The 24,105-nt window shown below is 37.6% G+C and overlaps 1 protein-coding gene across 1 annotated transcript in view; it reads left to right on the top strand.

The window, feature by feature from the left end:
- Positions 1-24,105, top strand: part of LOC122806655 (putative GPI-anchored protein pfl2) — a 160,555-nt gene that overhangs the window by 53,406 nt on the left and 83,044 nt on the right. Inside the window, exons 5-7 of the mRNA XM_044077257.1 lie at positions 11,501-11,565; positions 12,385-12,542; positions 13,697-13,827. Coding sequence (XP_043933192.1) covers positions 11,501-11,565; positions 12,385-12,542; positions 13,697-13,827 — 354 coding nt within the window. The remainder of the gene's footprint in view (positions 1-11,500; positions 11,566-12,384; positions 12,543-13,696; positions 13,828-24,105) is intronic.

Below are 24,105 nucleotides of genomic sequence, written 5' to 3'. Positions count from 1 at the left end.
GCAAAACAAAAGTGAAAATGCTTTGCATATTTCAGCCATCTCTTATAGTTTCTGTCTTTGCTTGAGCAAAAATAAACATGACAAAAATTGTTGGATTGTCAGAAATATGACAGTGACAGTTCAATGCACAGCTCTTAGCACAGGCTCGGGATGTCTTAGGCAGATCACAAGCTCCATGCTATGGTATTTCTTTAGCATCATCACTCACATGCTTCAGGTATTACCACAAGTCTAAAATACTTTTGTCAATTTACATTATTTGTTTGTCACTTTCATAAGTGAACTGGTCCCTAGAATCATTTCAGCCATGACCCAGCCCATAACCCATAAGGGGAAGTATAAATATAGCATGTGTGGGCAATTAAAATTAGTCAAATAACATAGTTTTGGGATGTTGAAGGTGTCCAGCTTAAACCAATGCATAGTGTCACTTACATGTGAATTGAACCCTGAAGTATTGTGCTCTGAGGAAGAGATCATAAATACTGAGCCATCATACAGACCATTGAACTGTTCTTCCATATGTTGGTTACCTTTTTAACTAGTTACTCTCCAAAGGTTCATTTACTTTTTTGACAGGACAACACAACTTTTATCTTCCATGAAAGTAACACAATAACAACTCCCTTTCCTTCCCATAACAGTTGGAGTCCCTCAAGGCTCTATTCTATGCCCTCTCTTATGCAACATATTTGTGAATGACCTCCTGTCAGCAAGCAGACATACATAAATCATCCAATATGCAGATGACTCTACTCCAGTCTGTGCTGCTAAAAAATGGATAGTGCTCCCAACACTAACCCAAGATCCCCTTACCCCTGTTAAAAATGGCTAATTGAGTCTCTTCTTCCAGTTAGGGGTCGCCACAGTGGATCCTCTGTCCACTCATGATTGGCAGTGGAGTTTTATGGTGAAGAATTGCCAGCCTGGTGCCCAACCTTCCACAGAAGGCACACACACACGCTCACACCTAGGGCCAATTTAGAGTGTCCAATTCACCTACTGCATGTCTTTGGGATGTGGGAGGAAACCGGAGCACCCGGAGGAAACCCACGCGACCAGAGGGAGGACATGCAGACTCCACACAGAAGGCACCCCAGCCGAGAATCGAACTGGAGAGCCTCTTGCTGTGAAGCAGCAACGCTAACCGCGGCACCATCGTGGCCGCCCCCGGCTAATTGAGTCTCTACTTTTTCTAAATCCCAAAAATCTTAAGCTCATCCTATTCACTCTAAAATTCTCTACCCAGAAATCCGTATTCATTCTAACCTCCACAAACAAAATAAAAATCGAATTAGTAACCCACACTGAGCTACTAGGTGTGATAATTGATGGCAATGTTAAATTTGATGAACATGTAAAGGAAAGGATAAAAAAATCATCAACAAATTAGCACCCTTTACAGGATAAAACCTTACCTAACAGATAATGCTAGAAAATGCTTCAAATGTTTTTATTTTCAACTCACTGCTATGCAGCCCCAATTTTCTTTAATCTTCAGACAACCCCATACCAACGTCCTTGAGCAAGGTTACCATGAAGCTGTCACATCTGCTGCTAGTATGACCTAGAAATCTTACTATTGTGTAGCACTAAAGCAGCTACACTGGCTAAAACTGGCTCACATTCTGACTCTTTCTCAACTAATTATCAGCTATAACCTTATTTACAGTCCTTAACATGCCCTAGCCTAACTCACATCTCTCAACACTACTCACCGCCTAACTCACATCTCTCAACACTACTCACCGCCTAACTCACATCTCTCAACACTACTCACCGCCTAACTCACATCTCTCAACACTACTCACCAAATGGGCCTGTTTGCTCATTAAAAGAAAAAAAAAACAAAATACTCCCAGTAACTATATCAAGCAACTTTCCTTGTGACTCTATATTCCTACTTTTGTAAGAGCGGAAACAGCATCCATTCTGCCCTTAATCAAATACTTCAAGTGAAATCTTTTAAGTTCCTATTAAAACAACACTTCTATAACCTAAGAAGTCAAGCCAGATCCTGTCCTTCCCTTCTTTCAAACTGTATCCCACTAGACATTGCTTCTCTGTACTGGCTCCAAAACTATGGCAGTCACTTCCTCGTAATTTAACTTATCACATAAATTACTCCCTATTCAAGCCACAGTCAAACAATATTACTAAAGCAGTTTGAATGCAACCATCCATCTAAAAGACATGTCAAAGAAACTGATATATCCAACTTCATTGTACCTTTACCTCCCACATAATTGATGCACCTAATTAACTCACTTATCCTAAACTGTGATTTAACTTACCACACCATTATTGTTCTAAACCCAATGCACATAATCTAGTCCCATCTTTCATCTTACTGGTCTCCATTAGATTTCCTAATCTAGCTATAACTACCACGACCCATATCTGCACCACCTTTATTTCTCCTACTTTAACTGTTCTCCCTTTTCTATTCCATTTACCTTACTGTGCATATATTTCATTTGTTAGATCTTCTATGTATGTATTGTTTATCAGATTTTCTGTGCTTAGTCATAAATGTAAACCAGTGTTATTTGTATGCCGTAGATTTTGTTACATTATCATGTAACCTGGGCTGACCCTTTAATTGGTCATTGATTATTGTTCTGCCCTGGAAAACAAATGTAAGTTAATCAATAAATAAATGATTACAGCATTGTGCTGTCCTTTAATTCCTTGAGCAAAGCATGTGGACAGCAATTGCAGACAGCATGGCCTTTATGGTAGTATATATGTTGCTCACCCCAGATGATAATTGCACTTTTTAAAAGACTTGAAAATCCATGAGTACAAACTGGTCCAACAGCATAAGCTATACTTGGAAACAGGCCAGTTGTGAGAGTGTTAGAGGATTAGGGGACGCACTGTTGAGGATTCTAAAACTGCAACAAGACAATTTGAGACAATGCGCAGTATACTATTAATGTCAGGTGAATTAACCTACCAAGTAAGTCATTAGTGAAACAAAATATAATTAGCAAAGAATTCAAAGGGTCATGTTAGATATGCAGACAAACAAAAGTGTAAACAGAGCCTTTCATTACTCTTATCTTTTTTCCTACTAGAGTCTATAGTTTAAAGAAGAGTGGTCTTCAAGATTCACTCTTCTATTGGGGTTTTGGAGGTTTTTTCTCAGCTTGTCTGAGCTTGACGTTTGTATAAGTATACTGAAGCACTTGCTCTGTAAGCAAAGCAGGCCAGGCATATCACTTTAACAGACTAAAATAAAATGCAGTGCTCACTATGAAAGCCAGGTGAGCTGTGAGATTCATGCATGGAGGGGAGGTAAGCCATCTTTCAAAGCCTTTAGCCATTTTATACACACACAATGATTTCCGCAGGACATGAGCAGTACTTTCAGACCTCTTCCAATGAAAGAACTACTGGGTATCCCTAATTTGTGTTGTTACTTAATTGTAAAAATGATGAGGCCAAGGAGAACCAGATCTTTTGGATAGCTTGAGACTCACTATTCCTCAGCTGACACTAAGTTTGCAGAATGTGCCTTCTTTTACCACAAACCATAAAGACAGATATTTCAACTTCAAACAGATGTCCTTCAGAAAAAAAAACATGCTAAAGCAAAACATGTTCTAGCAATTTTCAAACTTTATAAGAACAATATTTAAAATATACTCCCGATTTTGCCTGCCCCCTATTATTTTTGACTTTGCCCAGATTTCCTGTGCTAAGAGGATAAGAGATGTGTCCTTCATACGTTTTTTTGTCCTGGTAAGCATTGAGGGTTACAGTTGGTTAAAGATGCCTGATACGAAAGTTCTGTGCTTAGAGCTGGATCATGACCAAATGGGGCCCTAGGTTTGTTAATGGATCAAGACACCCCCCCCCCCAAAGCAGTCCCCCTCTGGCAGCACCCCTCCTGCATCCATTCCAGGGTCCCATTACTTGGCTATTTCTCCCTGTACAAACCTGTCAGGGTACACACTCTTTTCTTCTTCACTTCTACAATGATTATAACTATTTGGATTTAATTTAAAACTTTTATTTCAAATTTTATAGCATAAACACTAATAGCCATTTGCTAAAAAAACAATGCAGTCTCACAGTGAAAGCAGAATTAGCAGGAAGAGTAAACTTCTCTGCCCTTGAAACACATTCATTGAAATGGCTTTGAAACCTATTTGACCAGTGGCAGATGATGTCCAAACAAAAGTTGGCTCAGGATCCATGGCAAAACTGTAATTCAATGAACTTTAACAAACACAAAATAAAAAGATAAGCACTTTTGTTCTCCTCTTATGAACTTCATCAGATGAAGTTTATAAGAAGTGAATGAAAGCACTTAACTTTATGATTCTGACTTTATGTTAATGACGCTGATATATCCCAGTAATGTCTTCTCTGCCACACCATAAGTCATCATTTTCTTTACAAAACCCATTTAGTCACACTACTGAGCTTGCAGTTTGGCTGTTACTCCTTCAGCCCCCATCACTTTACATGGTGAAATAATTATATCTAACTTCCAAACAGGTAATAATTTGTCCTAGTCTCAGGATTTACTTTATAAATGCAGAAGAACTGACATCAGCTTTTCACTAGAAAGAGTTTACTATATGTTAATATGTCATCTGGATCAAAACCTTTTTTTATGTTTACCCCCTTCCCCGTATTATTTTTTATGCTTTTACCAGTTCCAAGTTACAGGGTCATGCACTGCAGTGGCAAATGAGGAGTCATTCACGATGTGCAGCTGGGAAGTTTTCATGTGTTTATCAGATGCATCCTTAAAACCATCTGCTGTCTAAGAGTGGTTTATACATGCTCTAACATCTGTGCACAACAGTTTATGTTTATTACCACCAGACAAACTTGTACAAAGATTCTTGTTTTGTTATTATTTCTGTTCTTTTTTTTCCTCTTACGACTTTTTTAATGAAATGACTAAATCATTGATTGTATTTTGGCAACAGTGTACTGGCCAATATCATTTTTTGCTTTTTATGTAGTTTAACTGCGGTGGTGGTGCTGCGGTAGCGTTGTCGCCTCAGAGTTAGATGTTGCCCGTTCGATTCTCAGTTAGAGGGTCTACTGTGTGACGACATGCGTGAATGGGCATTCCTTCATTGAAGGTTGTGTGTTAGGCCCGGCAAGCCAGCACGTAAAACTCTACTGCCAATCATTAGTGGACCGGAGTTCCGCTGTGGCGACCCCTAACCGGGAAAAGCTGAAAGACACACACACACACACACACACACACACACACACACACACACACACCATTTTTTATTGATAATTATTTCAAGTCCATACTAAAACCAATATTTAATATATGGATCTTACTGGTTGTTATGAATTTATCATGGAAATGAGATTAGCAGTCATTTTTTTAAATTTATTTTATTGTTTTATGCATATGTTAACCATGTAAGACCATTGTACAGAACATACCTTTCAAATGTCCAGATTTTCACAGAATGTCCAGATTTTTGCCTCAAAATTTTAGTCTGTTCATCATAAAATTTTTGTTTTTTTGGTAAATCACTGGGATGATCTGAGGAATATGTTTGAGTTTCAGACTTCATATCCTTTAGAAAATGCAGTTTAATATATACCCTGTTATTCTAGTAACTTTCTAAGTTCATAAGAGCAATATTTAATATCTGTCCCTATTTTTGGACTTTTGCACTCCCATTATGTCAAACTTTTTCCAGATTTCATGAGCTATTATGTTGAGAGGTATGGTACAGAAGTTTCCATTTTTAGGGGCAAACTGGGAATATTGTCTGTTTAAATGACTTGTTCAGTCACCCAAAGCAAACAGGGGTTCAAGAAATCAAGATCTGAGCCCTTGGTTACAGTAAAATAGTTCATTAACAGTGCAGAACCTTAGTATTGTGATCTAACTGCAGGCGGTTAGCACACCATGAGTATTATCAATGGATTATCTCTTTATAGATACATTTCGTGGGTGCTGAATATGAGGGTGATCTGTGCCAGAAGATGGGTGTTGCTGTGATGCAGCACAAGGGCCATGATATTTATGCTGTGCAAACAGTTTACAGTGTAACTCTGCATACTAAAGCATACATGTCTTGGGGTGTGGATTTGTGGTCATGTGACTCATCATGGCTGCTGTGGGCTTTTGTGAGAATTAGGGCATCAATAAAATCCTGATGGCCACTTGGATAACAACTTCCTATGATCAATTATCGCCCAAGGTTAAAGAAAGTGATAACCAATCAGTAGGGAAACTGATGGCCAAAATCCTTTAGTGAAAAGGAATGATCAGATATGCTTCTTTAAGTCAAAAGAACTACTGAATCATAATGTACACATGTTCACACAAAAATCATTTTAATTGGTTTCCTCTTTCCTTTTAGCATTATATGTATGGTCAGAACTGAACTGGATTAAAATAAAAATCTATTACATGACATCTATCTTTTTTTTCAGTCAGGTGTTTTAACATTCATTCAAAACAGGAACCGGGTGGGAACATTATGTGCCCTGATGGCACTGGCTATGGTGGGGATACACTGATCAAAAAAGTAAAGAGTGGAGGTTATTCAGATTGCTCACCTCAGAAAGAGGTGACACATTGTGGGTCACGGAGGTCAGCTATCAGGCCATATTGTTTGGATGCTTTATTCTTAAATTAACATAACAACTGGGGAACAATGTTAGTGCATTTAAAATAAAATAAAAACTAAACAGTACATTTTAGCTCTCACCCATACTTAACATGCTGTTGGCATGGGCAGAAAAGTGACCAGTAACGTCCAACTCAACCTACAAGTTTGGCAAGACAAATCCTAATAATTTTCATTGCTTATAGAAGCAATGATGTTAAAAAAATTACAGGAGGAAAAGGATATTTGAGTTTTTAGCAGATCAGCTATAAATTCTTCAGTACAGTTTGCTAAATCTGTGACTGAAGTAATATGGTACTTAAGGCACACAGCTACAGACATAAATTCTGGGAGAGGAGAAGCTTTACTACATCCTTATCAGTTATGGTGAATAATTAAATATGTGAATTCCAGGAAAGGAAAAGCTGCACTATCACAGTATGCCTATGTCAAGCACCCTTAAGTCATACTTTGTAAACTGAATTAATTTGGCTTATAGATGGGCTCAGCAGAAAACAGAAAAGATCTTTGGAATGAACAGGAAGAAACCATGTAAGGAGATGTTTAGGAGAGACAGAAATTGTACATAGGGAGTGGGGACACTAGGAATAATATAAAAAGGTGGCAGTTTAGAATATTAAGAAAAAAATACAGAATACAAAATACTCATAGGCCTACTGCTTTCATAGCGGTAATGGCTGCTAGACTTTGAACCAGCAGAGTAAAACAGACTTTGCTGACAAAAGGAAAAGGAACAGTGCAAAAACAGTGAAAACTAGCTGCCCAAAAGGTTAGTTATACCATACAGTAGATTATGTAGGTCTCGGGTTTCCTTACGCTAGCATTGTGCATCTATTCATGTTTATTTTCCCTTATTCATCAACTTAAGACTGACAAAATGCATGATGTCTTAAGATGTCTAGCCTTGGTTGTCTACCTCTCTGTATCCAGTATCTTCCATTGACCTGCCTTTATTGCATTCATATATCTTAATTTCAGCACCATTTACATGGACCTGGTCTGCATGCAATAACTAGGAAGGTTCAAATAGTACATCCTGTGAGGACTGCATTAGAGCATTTTGGGATTCTCATTGGTCTGTGTTTGTGCAACAGTGACATGTCATATTGATATATGTCTTGGACTTCATCTGTGACTTTACTGTTCAATAATCACAACAGACAGAATGCACCTTGACAGTCAAAAAGATTTTTATAGCACCCTTCACAGGAAAATTCTTTTGAGAATATGATCATTACACTGACTGTTTTACTATTAGAGCAATGTGCTTATGTCTCAAGAAGCATATCCCAGTCAACACCATCTGCAAACTCTATTTTCTGATAATACATTTTATAAAAGAGGAGGTGCCCCTTAATCCTGTCCTATCAAGTTTTCATGTGGAAGGGTGCTAAGGGGGTATTAGTGGATAATATCCTTTGCAAATACAGTTGTAGTGATATATTAGTCAAGCTTCCTAAGTTATGTTGTCTGTTTCAGGGAGTTAGGAATAGTAATATTACTCTGAAACAGGTCACTGCAGAAGTAAAGTCTGACTGTCTATGTTGCAATAAGGAGATTGCTCGTCATTATGTTGCCAGCAAGGGGCATGATATGGAACTTCTGTGTCATCTTAAAGAAATAATAAGTGGCCAAAATGTCCTCACAGGAGTTACTGGGTTTCACATCTATCACACTGATATGATCTCAGTCTACAAGTGATGTCATCTGCATTTATTATAATAACCTTCTGCATTGTAAATAGGAGTCCTCCTCTCGAAGCACACAACATATGCACACCACAACCTCGTATCTTCATTCCATTTATGGTGAGTTTGCCACAAAGGCAAGGCAAGCCAAAGTTCAGACAATCCAGAAGTCAATTAAATGTGCCCTTTCAGGCTCCATGTCATGTGATTAAAGTCATACTTAAACTATAGAATGCAAATAGCATCCCCCTACCCTAAAACATGCATCAGGACTTATAATTATGACTGGTACTATGACATTGCATCAGTGGCATTGGCACAACTTGTCAAATTTCAGGAATACTGGACTGACAAGTCTAACAACACGCAGATGGTCAACGTGAATAGTCACTTACCCAAGAGTGAACATTCAATTACTAAGGAACCATTGCATTTGGTATCATTCCCCATCATTCCCCAGGCATGCAATGTATAAATAAGGATGAAAATCATTTAGGACTGGCTCATGGATTCAAAGTTTCATACATTCAGTTGCCAATCTGATGATCTGTTGAACTTTAGCAAAACTGGCTGTTGTAATACCATGTTGATATTTTCTGTTTCCCGTAAATATACATTTATCAATATTATGTTTAAGAGAAGTTGATGGCTGATGTCTTCTGTTAGCAAAGAACAGCTTGTTCAATAATTCTGGAAGGCATAGCATCATTTCTCTGTCTTTTGTTTGTATTATTGGTGGGGATAGGGGTTGGCATAATGGTTAAGATATTTACCTCACCAAGATGAGGTACAGGGTTTGATTTTCACCTTTGAAAGGGAAATTGGCTCAACTTAAAATGGCCCACAAGGGCAGCTAGTTTAATACTAACCTATGAACCTGTTATTGCTATTTACTTTAAGTATTAGGTAGTCTGATCTCATGTTAGCACATCAACAGTGAATTTTAGCCATAGACTTTCCAATAGAACTGCATCAGACATTGCCTTATAAACCAGGCAGTGGTACCTTGTAATTAACAATATGTAATGACAGTCTCTGAATCTATTCTAAATTGTTCATTTTCCATCTCTGTTAATTTTCCTAGTGAAGAATCTTTGTACCGTTTTAATTACTTTCAGATGGTTTGAGCAAAAGCTACAACACAGTAATATATATTCTATAGTGGTTATTTTGGTGACATATAAAACAGTACAATGATCTTCATGAAAAGGCTGGGCATAACCTTCAGAATCAGATGGGTCCCAGAACATGTTTTCCTTACCTGAGTAGATACACACTGCTGAAATTTTAATTTCTTCCAGTCCATTGTCCCTTTATCATTAATGGTTGGTATTTTATTATGATCTGACCATTTATTTATGTAATTTTTGCCAAGCCTCACAATGTTTCATTTATTTACAGTTAAAGATCATTACTGTTTCAACAGGTTTTATGTGAGGTGAAGTAATAATGTTACCATGTTTGCAAGCAGAACATTTGGCAATCTATAGCCCAACTTAAGCTTTATGAGAAGAACAGTATATCTGTCAAAGTCATAAAACGGTGGCTTGTATCATTCAAAGGAGCATATACACTCACTCCAGGGCATTCAGCTTGCTGCCTTATACCTCAGTGATATGACATATTATTGAATGCAGTGCTGTATTTGATAATCTACAGGCAAGTCACCTGAAAGAAGTTAAAAAAAGTATAATGTTCAATTTGTCATGAATGTACTCCTACTGCAGTCAGACTGTGAGATTATTCACCTTGGCACCTGCATAAAAAGGACAGACATTGATAAAAGAATCAGAAATGATGTGCACTGTAACGCAAGGAAGTGAAATTGTTAGGCATATTTTAGCAAGGAAAGGATATATAGGCACACTTCTTTATTACATTCCCATCCTTACTAACTTCCAGGCATCACAAAAATCAAAACTTGAGCAATGTTATAACAAAGCTGCTAAATTTGCAGCAAACACTCCTTTCAGGGTCCACTACTGTATAGCATTAAAACCCCCAAATTGGTTAGAACTACCCCATCAACTATTATATACACAAATTCTTACCATCCTATAACATTTTCTAGCATCCATCGGCCTGTCCAGCACTAAAAAATATTCTACACAACTATGTTCCTTGTCTGTTTTTATGATCTAATGACAAAAAACTCTTGTCTCTCCACAAACTTATCAGATCTGATGGGCATTGTCAATACTCTTACCATATTGCTAAGGCCTGGAGCTCCTTATCTGTATCCATCACCCTTCCATGCTTGAAAACCATCCTGAAAGACTTCTTACCCAAAAGCTATCCCTGTTATTGCTCAGCACCAGGATAAACTATATTCCTAAATGTGAACTATTACCTGTTCATACCTTTCCTTACTCTCCCTTCTTCACTCACGTCCTTACTTATATCAATTTCTCTTGCCTGGGTTTCTTTCTAAATATACCATGAGCCTGCTTTTCTCTCACTTCACATTGTAATTCCTATTTGTATTAAACTAACTTACCCTTAATTTCTCAATAAATAGGTTAAAATATCTCTAAATATTAATTAAATCATTATTGTATAACTTGTATCTATTCTTAACCAATGCTTTTACATTATGTCTAACTTGGTATAATTATTTAAAATGCAGTTGTTTTTTGTATTATTTTTTAAAGACTGTAAAATTATTGTTCTTAAAACGTATTGTAATACTTTGGAGCTTTTTTCCCCGGGCAAATACTGGAAATGGGCTCCTACCCAGTCAGACTTACCCAGTAATCAAATGTCAATACAATAAATAAATAATAAGAAGTGGTAACGGTATCAGGAGAGGACATTACATACACCATAAGGATAAGAGGACAAACAGTGAAGAATTAATGAGAGTGAATGATGAGCAGAGACAGAGAGTTGGGTAGGATAGGAGGAGAAACTAACACACCTGGTGAATTTTTCTGGAAGTAGTTAAAATTATAAATAAATAAATATTGAAAAGGTCTAGATGTAATGGGAAGGAAATTATTTTAACCAATCAACTGGTTCTGGAAAATGTTGTAAGCATATTTTTTTACAGCATGTGGTTAGTTTGGGGCATTCTACATGCGGAATGCAAAATTAATGTTTAAGAAAGAGCCTTTAAAATGAAAACTGCTTCTCAAAATGATTGATGTACTTTTACTAATTGCTATTTTTTTATTTTATTCATAGTTATGGCCAGTATTCAGAAAGGATTATGGTACCAGCTTTTTGAGAATAGAAGTGCAGAGATTCAGGTAAGTTTATAACAAATTTTACAAAAATGCAAGTGGTACAAAAATTAAATGGTTTTGTGCTATTACTTATCAAATTAGAGTTCTTTACTTTCAAACTGCTCTGGCTTATTGTAATGCTTTAAAAAGGAAGGGTCTACAATAAATAAAGTTAAATATCATTTCTATTTCTCACTTGCTACACCAGTATGTCCATGCGATGGGAATTTCAGAATAAACATTATACCACTGTTTCCTCTAATACAGCTGAACCATCACATAGATCTTCCTGGTTCCACATGGAATGTGGGATGCTACTCAGAAACACATTAAAAATAGTGACAACAATTATGGAAAAAAAAAGTCTTTTGAAATCAGACCAAATGTTAATTATGTGGACTTTAATAAACTTTATTACAAAATTCTACAACGGAAGCTCATGTATGGAAATGTCAGATGTGTGTCCTCTTTAAATTATTGGTAGCACTGGTATGTTTGTCACCTAGTGTGTTGTTTATATACTAGACTGCTTCAAAAATCATGTGTGATTTGGGTCATTCAGAGAATTGTATGAAAGGGTAAATTAAATCTGAAAATAGGGACATACATGCAAAAATAGGTACATCATGTGAAGGGGTTAATCAGGCTAACAATCACTTTTACTATAAAGTGAAGAGGCAAATCAGACAATCAGCATCTTCACAACACTATCTGGGTTACCTGATACTACAGAAATTCTGCAATAGGTCTATGTCCTTCCCCTATGAGCGAGATTTTCCAGACTTGATTGTATTTTGCTATAATATGTCAGCCTGCTAAACTATTTCTCTTTGTTGAATTCAGGAATGGCTCACTTATTGTGGAATCTCTACTTATATTTGCAAATGAAGTAGAAACTCCATCAAGCACAGACATTGTCAAGACAGTTTTCAATAATGCAGAAGGAGTCAATAAAACAATTGGAGAACTTAACTTGGATGTGTTCAGGATAAACTCTTCTGGTATGTGTACTTTTTATGCAATAAACGCAAAGCATCATAATACTTCCAAAAAATTTTGATAAGATGATTTGACACTTTGTCAGGAATACTGTCCAAGCTTGATACAGCTGCTGACAAAACTGACCCCTTTGGATTAAATGTGTAATGAGCTGCATCATAAATATTGGGTTTGAATCCCTTTCAAACTCATGGCCTTGTAGCTCAGGGCTTAGAGCACTCTAGGAAATCCATGGTCTTGAGTTCAAATCTCATCAACTTGTCCTTTAAATTGTCTAAGGTAGTTTATTGAGGGTTTGGCATAATGGTTAGGTACAGGATTTGGTTCCCCTCTGAGGGAAATTGTCTAGGCTTAAGATTGTCCACAAGGATAGTTAGCCTAGTACTTACCTGTGAACCTATAAATCAGTTTTCCAGTCAGTCTCCAAAAGAGGCACGTGAGTATTGGGTTACTGGAATAAGATGATGGTAGCCTGACTACTTTCCTGCTGAGCCAGGTTCATTTAGTGGCCTGGACAATGGAGGAGCAAGCTGGGGGATGGAAGGGACTGGAGGTAATGTTTACCTGACTCTGCCAAGTGAGAGGTTCTGGGGTATGGCATGCAGTGCATGTCCTACTAATGTGCTCCTGGTAGAGACCACAGATGTAGTGGTACTCATTCACTCTAAGAGAGGAGACCACGGATGTAGTGGTAGTCATTCACTCAAAGAGAGGAGACCATGGACGTAGTGGTAGTCATCCACTCTAAGAGATGTGGCTTTTCTTGATAAGTTACGTTATTTCCAGAATCAATGGCTAGCTGCACTCTGAACCCCTTGCAGCCCTTACAGTTCAAACAAGAATGTGGCAAGAAACTCCCTGTTGGCTGCTTGCATGACCACTGCACTGCAAATGTCTCTTTGGTGGCTGACGCACAACACACACACAAGAGACCCAGGAAAAAGGCATGTGTGACTTATAGGATTTATCTAGTAAGAGGAATATATTCCTTTGTCATTTGAAATTAAGAATATGTCATTTTAATCAGAACATAGTAAAATACCTAAATGTGGTCTAAAAGAACTACAGGATAAATTAAAATATATTGTTTTAGACATTAAGGTCACACACCTTCTACAGCACTGATAAAATATTTAATGTTGTGACTCTATTTTAGGTATTACTATCAGCAACCTTGATCCTGTTATGGTAAACATTAGCTTCATTATTCAAGATGACTTCAACTCATCACTCGTAGACTCAACAACACCAAGTTATACAGCACTGAGTAATAACACCATACCTTGGGTAAGGTACAAATTTTGCTGGTAAAATATATGAATATACAGGGTGTAGCCATTTTATTGAAAAATAAGCAACTGAATTTATTAGTCTATATATACAACAGGGCATGCACAATGTATCAACTACTTAAGGTACATTATTATGTTTCTTCCTTGCAGTCTGCTAGTTGATATGTATGTAAGCATCATTTTCCTCACTTTGACATTGGCTAATCGTTTGATTTTGTGTGAAAGGCATTGCAGTGAAATACCAAGAGCAGTAGATATGTAATATCAACAGAGCTAGTGTGAGAAGAATAAATAATACTTCAGAGGAAATGTGTCATATTTGTCACAGAGTGCCTCAGCTATCCAAAATGGTTGACATCTGCCTACAAAACGCTTACTGCTATCTGAATAATTCAACAGATATTAGGCAAACAACTGAAACCACAGGGGAAAAAATCCTAAACTAAATCATTTACCTTTGAGAACTCAGCCATGGGTAAGCAATCACTGAAGTATTGATTATATCTCTGTTCTCCCAGGGGACTTATTTCTTAGTTTTTGGTTAGAAAACTCTAGGGGCCACATTCATTAACGCCTACACAAAGTGTACATGATCTGTAGTCAGTAACATTCGTACCACAGATTTTGTGCTTTCTAGTCACTCAGAAAGATTTCACTAAGTGTACATGTAGTCTACACTTTGTGGTAACCTTTATGAATCTCTTGTGATATTTAAAGCTGCAAGAAAATCAGTAGGAAAACTAAAATTAGGCAGAAGAAGGTGCGAGTTATGCCTGTGTTGCCTTTTCACTCAGATCAGTATACACTTAGTGTAGGCGTTATTGAATCTCAGGGTGGGACTAAATCATTTATGATGTTTCAGAATGTCAGTCTACTTCATAATGTGACAAAATCATCTATATTTTAGTTTTTTGCGGAAAAAAATATTTTTTACATAACAAATCTAGCTTGCCTTAAAGAATTAAGTAAACTTCTAGTTCCATTGTTTGTGAAAGTTCATTTCACTCTTTTTCAGTTAACTATAAATGAAGCAGACCATTATATGCAGAGTTTTTCAAAGTTAACTGTGATTTGGTATATACTTTTTGTGTCCTGTACTGAAAACTTTCGGGTCTATGTTAAATGTTCGAACATCCAAAATGTTGAACATTACATGGTTGAGACCAAATGTTCGACATTTGGATGTTCGAACATAAAATAAAAAAAAAAAAAAGAAAACACGGGAAAAAACACTTTAACAGTGTAGGCAAGGGGGCAAGCCCCCCTGCACCCCCCACACCCACTACTTATATATACCAACTACGAGACTGCACTTCAGTGCAGAAAAGGGAAATTCTCCCTATCTGCACTGTATAGTGCCGTTGAAAGTCTATCTTCGAGCACTCAACATTTCGAACGTTTGGTCTCGACTATGTAACGTTCGAAATTTTGAGTGTTCGAAGATTTGACAGGTACCCAAACTTTCATGTAGTGCAATACCAAACACTGTCTTTTATATAGCCAAGTCTCTTTGTGACCCTTTTGTTAAAGTATCTCTTTGGCAAAGCTGTTTCTGGTATAATGTCATGAACAGGTTGTTTTGTTATGTGCCCTTCTAGGCAGAAAGTTTAAATCACAAAATCATTACTGTAAAGTGTTAGGAAAGAACAGTGTCGGGTTACTGTATAACTTTCATTGCTTTCTCTTACTGCTACACTATTTATGCTGTCCATATGGCTCAGGAATGTATGAGGGTAAATGTTACACTTCACTTGCTTTACTCAGAGAGTTTGTTTAGGAAACTGTCTTACCTTGCCAATTTTTAAAGTGGGTTTTTTTGGCTACTATATTTTGAGCACCTAATCATAATCCTCTGTATTAAGCAGCTCTCAACACAAATAGTAATGGTGGTAAAGGGTAAAGGTGCAGGGATTACCAGAAATAAGACACACTATGCCCAGAGGGTGGTACCTTTTGAAAGTGAAAACTCTGGGAAGTGAAGTACCCCAAATTCTGCAAATGGTGCTTAATGCAGCCTGAAATGTGTAACTGGGGTTAGGCAAGGAATGACAGAGCTGATATTATGTGGGTAGGGTGTGTTATGGTTACACATGAGGTAATGACGAGTAGAAATACAAAAGAATGTTGTTTTCTTTTAATAAAATGAAAATGTTGGGTATTTATGTTATATGTACAATGACAGATATGTCATATAATGTCATAGACAACTGTGAAATGAATGCTATATGTAAACACTTCTGTGTTAAATGAAGCTCTGTTACCTATACTAAAATAAAAATCATAAAGTTAAAAAAACTTATCATGATGCAAAAAATGCAGTTGACAATGGATATCCTTTCTGAGTACTTGTATAATATTGTTATTCTCGTTGATGTATCCACAGGTATTTTAACTGTACTTTGCGGTTCTGAATAAGTAATCCTCAACATTTCATAAAAATATAATGAAAACCCAAATTCAGTAAAAAACCTTCATCATACAGTACCATTTTACTTGCTGAAAGCCTCATAAGCAGTGGTCTCTATACTTTCTGCTTAAGCTATATTAACATAACACTCTTCAAGTTGTTATCAAATGTTTGCCTTTCACTGACAAACGCACCCTGGGTACTTTCAGTAATGTTGGTATGACTCTAGCCACCCTTTGCACTTCTCCCTTCTCACTTAAACATTGAAAAACTCCTATAATTATTTTAATGTAATAAGTTTCATTATTATACTATATTCCTCTTGATTACGTGTTAATAGCATCAAAGCTTAGCAAGCTCATAGCTCATAGCTCATAGCTGATAGTTAATAGCAAGCTCAGATGCTCATAAGCCTAGTACTTATTATACAGCAGGAACTTCTTATTGTAACATTTGTTAATGTCTGTTATGTACTTCACAGATAAAGATTCTAGTTGTCTACTGATGTACTATGTTCTTCATCTGTAAATATGTTGTAAGTAATTGCTATGTAAATTGTTAATCGCTGTGTAATCCAGTGTAACTACTGTCTGTTTATTTTAACTGTGGAGCTTTTCTCCCCGGGCCTCCACTGAAAATGGACCCAAGTCCAGTCGGACACTCCCGGTCAACAAATATAAATAAATAAATAAATAAATAAATAAATAAATAAATAAATAAAGCTTTCAGAAATTCTGTTATATCCTGCTTCCCTTCACCCCATTTCTTTTGTGACTTATATAACTGCATATAATATTGTCTGACATCTATTTTATTTATTTGTATTTGTTTGCTGGGAGTGCTTGATTGGGTACAATAATACATTTTCAGTGTAAGCCTGGGAAAAAAAGCTTCATTAATTTATTCTAGTACAAAGCTTCAGAAAATATCAGTACTGCAAATCTCTAAGAAATTACTTGAAGTTGTCCAACGCTGATAACGATGAAGAACAGTGGTGTAAAGGATATATATACTACAAAGTAGAATTAACATTGGGAAGGTGTTTGAAAAACAATGTGGTTGTTGGCTGTTGAAACCTTCCAGTTCCTGCATCACCTTTTCCATTTCATCTCTTCCTGTTTCCTCGTCTCATAAAATCTCATTTTAATTCCCTAATCTCAAAGTACCTCTTTGATGCTGGAATTTTTTTTAGTGCAGTAATTGAGGATTATTCTCCTCCTGCATGAGATGCTTCACATCCATTACCAGGTCTGTCAGCCACCTTCTTAACCCCATGGGTTATCTCCAATAGGGCTGGGCTGACGCACAATTTGAGGGTGTCCTGCATGTTTAGCCAGTCATATCTAGCAGTGATTTTTTTTCTTCTATTTTGTAATCTACCATTTTTGCTTCCTCCTTTCCTTTAGTCCCATGTGGGAGGTCTGAGGGGTATGCTTGCAGTGGTGAGAAGCAGCATATCACCCCTGTCTCTACAGCAACTCAGCCTTTTCCCCACCTGTGTCTCATCCCTCCTAGTGTGATGTTCCCAGCCTCAACAGGGATCATCACAGGAAACACCTATAAATCACTTGTCCACTTAGTATGGGAATACTCATCACACCCTACCACTACATCAGAAGTCCAAGCTGCTGTACCTGAGTTGCCAGTGTTGTTGTCTGGTCTTTATCCCCATACACCACTGGAATGGCTATACTTTCTTTGAATTTCTTGGCTAACAGACTCTCTCCAGTGGTTTCCAATTAATTTGTAAAAGTCTGTTGGTGAGACTTGCAGCTCTCCATCTTATTTCCTTCACAGACCTACTGTTTGACACTACTTCTCCTTCTACTAGACACTTGTTCCACAGTGCTGTATCTCCCCCACATACCACCAGCTCCTTCCATTCATCAGAGTCTCCCCCTTCCCAATGCTTTCTTTTATTATTGTAAAAGCTGTCAGATATCTTCTTAATTTCCCCATACGTATTTACTCTTCTCTATTCCTCATCCCTCATTGTTGACAACCAGACCTTTGTCTTCTATTCCTTTAATCACAAAACTAGAAACTTAGTCTTGGTTTGCCCTTTATTCCAGCTTCCTACTTGCCTTCTGTCCATTTCAGCCCTCATCCCCGTCACCATTTCAAGTTCTTGTTTAAATCCTTTCTCTCGAGTATCACTTACCTCTCCTCTTCTCCTTTCCATTTTCTGCACAACAGTCAATACACACTTTCTTCCCTTTTTTTACTTTATCTCTTCAGTTCTGCATCAGCTTCACCCTCACTATTGCCTTCACTCCTCCCCTTTCACCAGTGCTGATCTTTCCCTCCCTTCACTCCTCCCCTTTCACCAGTGCTGATCTTTCCCTCCCTTCACTCCTCCCCTTTCACCAGTCCTGATCTTTCCCTCCCTTCACTCCTCCCCTTTCACCAATCCTGATCTTTCCCTCCTCATTATTGTTCCTTTTCCAACACATCATTTGCCATCCTTTGCAGCATTCACTATTGATCTGTTACTTTCTATTTACCAGGATTCCACTTTCAGTCTTCCCACCCTTTCATGTCCCTTTTCTATTCCATAATCATCATCATTTGATCTAATTTGTCTCTTTCCAATATCCATATCTCCACTATTTTGCAGCTCATCTCTTCATGTTCCAACATCATGTACAATCCAGTAGTCAATCTACTCTTATCCTGACTAAAGGAATATTCTTTCTCCTTCCTAACTTCCTGCTTCATTATACCTAGCACCATCAGTCTCTTGCTTCATACCCTTCCTAAACTTGATTTGTTTTTTGTCATAAAACTCTATGTTGCTGAAAAACCTGTTTCACTACAGTCACAACACTACATTAAAATCCTCTCCTCAAAAAAACCTGCACCCTCAATTCTATAATTTCTAAATTTCTTTTAAACAAGCCTTAGGACTGTGCAATCAACATGTGGCCCACAGCAAACAATATTCACAACTCCCTTCTCTTCCACAACCCTTGACAAATAATTTATCCTCCCATTCTTCTCACATCACAGCATTCCGCTTGCCAGCCTAACACATACATACCCAGAATTCCAGCCCCCCCCTCTTCCTTTTCACTTTAATAGTATTCCCTACCACCAAGTTATATCCTTTCCTTTGTAGGTTTCATAGTTTCTTCTCTTTCAGTTTGAACCCATGCAAGCATACAACAGTTGATCTTTCTCTCAATAGTTTTGCTGCCACCCTTTCAGTGATTAGATTATTTATCCCTCCTACATTCTAAGACATGATTCTAAACCCCTTTCCCACTCATTTATGCCTACCCGATGGTTCTCTGGAGCTATGTGCAATGGGACATTCGACAAGCTAGTTCATCATACCAAGGCTCTCCCTCCCCCAGTAGCAATAAGTCTTCACCGCCATAGGCTGTCTCATAAGAGCAAAGCTGTGCATCTCATTCCTCTCCCCCAGACTTCCTTTCCTAATATGTTCTACCAATTTACACCTCTTCCCTTTCCTCAAGTTCATTGGACACCCATACTCCCGGTATAACACTGTGGATTTACCCAGCTGTCTCATTCCTTTCCTAAGTTCTGTCTTTAATGTAGTGTGCTTTAATGTGTTTATATACATTGTGTGTGTGTGTGTGTATATATATATATATATATATATATATATATATATATATATATATATACAGTATATGTTAATTTAATAAACCATGGTGTAAACAAATAATAGTAACTTGAATCCTGTTTTCTTATTTTTAATCTTTGACACAAATCTTATATAAGTAGTTATGAGTATAGTCTATTTTAGTAATTTGTATGCGCATACACACACACACACACACACACACACACACACACACACACACACACACACACACACACACACACACACACACACACACACAACTATATCGATATGTGTAGCTATACATGATCATCCCTATATTTCTAGTCTGTAACTCTCTACCATCACATTCTTGAGTGGAATGTTTAAAAACTATTATGTTTAACCCTCATTATGACAGTAAAATCTTCTCACATACATCCCCTCATTCACTCCTCCTCATCTGGTATAGTAAAATGAAAAGCTAAACCAAAAATCAATATTGTCAAACACTCGAACATTTCCTAAACATTGTATTATAACGTTACTGTATTGTGTACCATCAGTGGATAACTATTGGGGAGTGAAGGGTAGATTTAAGAGATTAAACGTGGTACAGATAGCGAACGAGAGAAAAGAAAAACCAAAACCAAATAATGACAAAACGAGGATCCTTGTCAGCAGAAACCACACAATAAAACCTTAACGCGTTTTATTTATAATATCCAACAGAGCGTTTTCGCCACAGTAAACCGTGGCTTCTTCAGAGGAAATAAACATCTAAAATAATACTTAAAGTAAAAGGAACCTGCACTCCCCTGTCTTCATAAAGGTGACAAACAGCAGGTTGGAGTACCAAGAAGGACCCTATAATCTATCTAAAATAACTTTTTAATTTCAGTACAGGAGCTATAGTGCAGGTTCCTTTTACTTTAAGTATAGGGGTATTTGGCAATTTGATAATTAGGATATTTATTATCTTATAAATGGGCTTCCCTACACCTTAGGGCTTTAAATGAATTTTGTTTATACATGTCCATAGGTACAAGACTGGATATCCTAAAGACATTTTAGTGTGTCAATAATAGTTAAGTAGGAATTTGTAATTGCAGGCCTACATAAACACATATACTCTTTTAGGAGTCTTTTCTTTCATTAAGTGTCTGGTCCTGTGTTAATAGACATATAGTAAATACAAAATTAAAAATAAAATAATAAATTGAAGTTTTTAACTTTTTAACATTTATATTTTTAATTTATGTTTTCTTAGGAAAGTTTTACATATGTTTTGGCATTAATTGTGGATATGCTTTGTAGTGCATTGTGTTGTATACCATATTTATTTTTAAAAAAAATTGCTGCTGGCTTCAGGAAATAGGAAGATGTCACTTCCTGATTTTCCTGATATAAATGGAGTGTATTATTTTAGATGTTTATTTCCTCTGAAGAAGCCACGGTTTACTGTCTGTTGGATATTATAAATAAAACGCGTTAAGGTTTTATTGTGTGGTTTCTGCTGACAAGGATCCTCGTTTTGTCATTATGTGGTACAGATAGCATTTGAAGAGCTATGGACAGAAGTCTGTTATGTTGTCCAGGATGTGACACCACAAAAAATACTCTATATAGGAAGATTAAGAAAGCAAAATGGCTGTCTTTAGAGGCTTTAGAAGTGGCTGAGGAAAGAAGGGGAACAAAGGACAATGGATTTAGGAAAACATATATCAGACCGTGTAAAGTTTCAAGGAATAGCAAGAAGAGATTATCAGGCTTATGTAAATTAGCATTGCAAAGAACTGGAAGGAGGCAATATAATGGGAAAGACATGTGACCTGTTCAAGAAGGTTGATGATAGTAAAGGAAACTTCTTGGCAAAAAGACAAAGATGTGAAAGACCTAACCAAATCAGAAAATATTAAGAGGAGGTGACAGGTATAAACAGAAGAACTGTATAGGAAAGACCTTAAAATCTCTGATACATATAATGGTATGTTCCCTGGTCTAGAACCAGACATCCTAAAGAGTGAAACCAAATGAGCACTATAAAGGTTTACCAATAACAAGGCCACAGGAAGTGAAAAAAATCCTGCTGAACTGCTTAAAATCATGTGAAATGATGCAATTACAATGCTGCTTGGAATTTGCAAGCAGCTAAGGAAAACACGGAAGTGATTGTTGAACTGGAAAAGGTCAGTATATATTCCAATCCCAAAAAAGGGAAATGCTGAAAAGTGCACAAAGCAATGTTCATCTGTACTTGTTTCACATACTATAAGGGTAATGCTTGGGATCCTCTGAATGAAGCATCACTAATGTATAGACTGAGAACTGCCAGATGTACCGTCTAATTTAGAAGGATCAGAGACATGAGAGATCACATAGCCAACATCCATGGGATAGTGGGGAAAGTGAAGGAGTTCTATAAAATGTATGTATTTCTGCTTTACTGACTACTCCTTTGACTGTGTGGACCACACCAAACTGTGTCATGTTCTTAAAGAACTTGGGATACGAGGGTCACCATATCTACCTCATAAGGAGTCTGTATTCAAAGCAAAAAACAACAAAATGAATATGTAGTAGGTCTGGTTCAAAATTACAAAACAACTAGGACAAGGCTGTGTATTGTCATCTATTTATTCAATTATATGCAGGGTTAGATAATCAGATGCAGGTATCAGAACTCCTGGGAGAAACATTAACAGCCTCAAATATGCAGATGAAACAAGTGTAATGGCTGAAAATGAAAAAGAGTCAAAGAACATGTTGATGAACTTGAAAATAGAAAGCACAAAGCTGGCTTGTTGCTTGGTATCAAAAACACTAACACTATATTGTAGCCATATCAATTCTTTGTAAATAGATGTGGACAAAATGGAGGAAGTAACATATGTTCCTAGGTTCCTAGGTAGGTACTAGGCTATCTGCCAGAAGGCATTTATAAGCCTAGCCAGAATGTGTTAGCTTTCGCCGCCTCCTTAGATTAGTTCCCTGTGCCTCTGTCCAGCAGAGCCACTGAAGTGATCCCTGGGCTAAACTTTCTGTTTCCCACCCACTCATCAAGGTTTCTCTTGAAGAGGGTTAGCGAGGATCACTGCCTAATGTAGATTGGAATCTTGTTCCAGAGCATGGGAAGTCTCTGGGACAGGAATTTATCCCTCCAGCACGTTTTATTTATTGCTGTGGTGAGGTTTAGATCCCTAGAGCACGAGGCTCGAGGGGATATGGTTTTCTTTAGGCTGGGCATGCCCATCAATTCTGGCTTGGACATGGCCTTGTATGTCAGGCAGAGATCACCTCTGAGTAAGCAGTATGCAACCGAGTACAGCTGGAGTTTCTTCAGTCGAGCTGCATAGGGCATCTGTTTGAGGCCAGTGATCCTCTTGGTGAGGTACTTTTGTGGTCTTTCCAGCTGTTGCAGGTGTCTTGTAAGGTACATCCCAAATGGGGTGTTGTACTCTATGATGGGTCTGATGAGTGATGCGTAGAGGGGTGCAATGACCTCTTTTCATCTGGATGCAAACCCTTTTGTGATTAGGTGGGCCACATAGAAAGATTTTCTAATCACTTTGGCAATGTGATTATCAAAGGAGAGGTTACTATCTACTTGGGTCCCTAGATCGCTTATTACATCTTCTGTATTTTGGGGGCTACCACCTATGTGGTAGTTTGTGGGTACTTTGTTTTTTCCAAAGGGGATGACTATGCACTTTTTTGCATTTAGCTTGAGGCCATGGTTTTGACACCAGGTATCTGTCTCAGTGAAACCCTTTTGGAGGATGTCTGTGTCAGCTGCAGAGTCCATCATAGCCCCTAGTTTGCAGTCGTCAGTGAACTTGGTCAGCCATAGTCCTCCTGTGCTTGCCTGTACCTCTAAGAAGTATATGCCGAACAGGAGGGGTCCTAGGACCAATTTAGAGACAGACCTAGCACCCGCTACTCTTACCATGTGGGTTCTGTCCATGAGCTAGTTGGCAACCCATCTAATGATGTAGGGGTTTATGTTCAGGCTAGTGAGCTTGTCTATAATACCTGAATGGGGAATGGTGTTGAAGGATTTTGCGAGGTCTAGGTAGGCTGTGTGGACCACCTTTCCCTCATCTATAGCCTTGGTAATGGTCTCAATGAAGTCCACCAGGTTTAGGAGGCATGATCTGCCCTTAACAAAGCCGAACTGGGTAGGGTCAAGTGTTTGGAGGTTTCCAATGTCTCTGTTAATGAGATCCATGATGATGTGCTCCATAGCCTTGCAGACCAAGCTAGTCAGGCTTATAGAGCAATAGTTCCCAGGGTCT

The sequence above is a fragment of the Protopterus annectens genome, chromosome 7.part0 (assembly GCF_019279795.1).
Source record: "Protopterus annectens isolate FY-2018-M chromosome 7.part0, PAN1.0, whole genome shotgun sequence".
NCBI lineage: Eukaryota > Metazoa > Chordata > Ceratodontiformes > Protopteridae > Protopterus > Protopterus annectens.
Note: the sequence above shows the minus strand (reverse complement) of the source record. Positions and strands in the feature narration are given on the sequence as shown.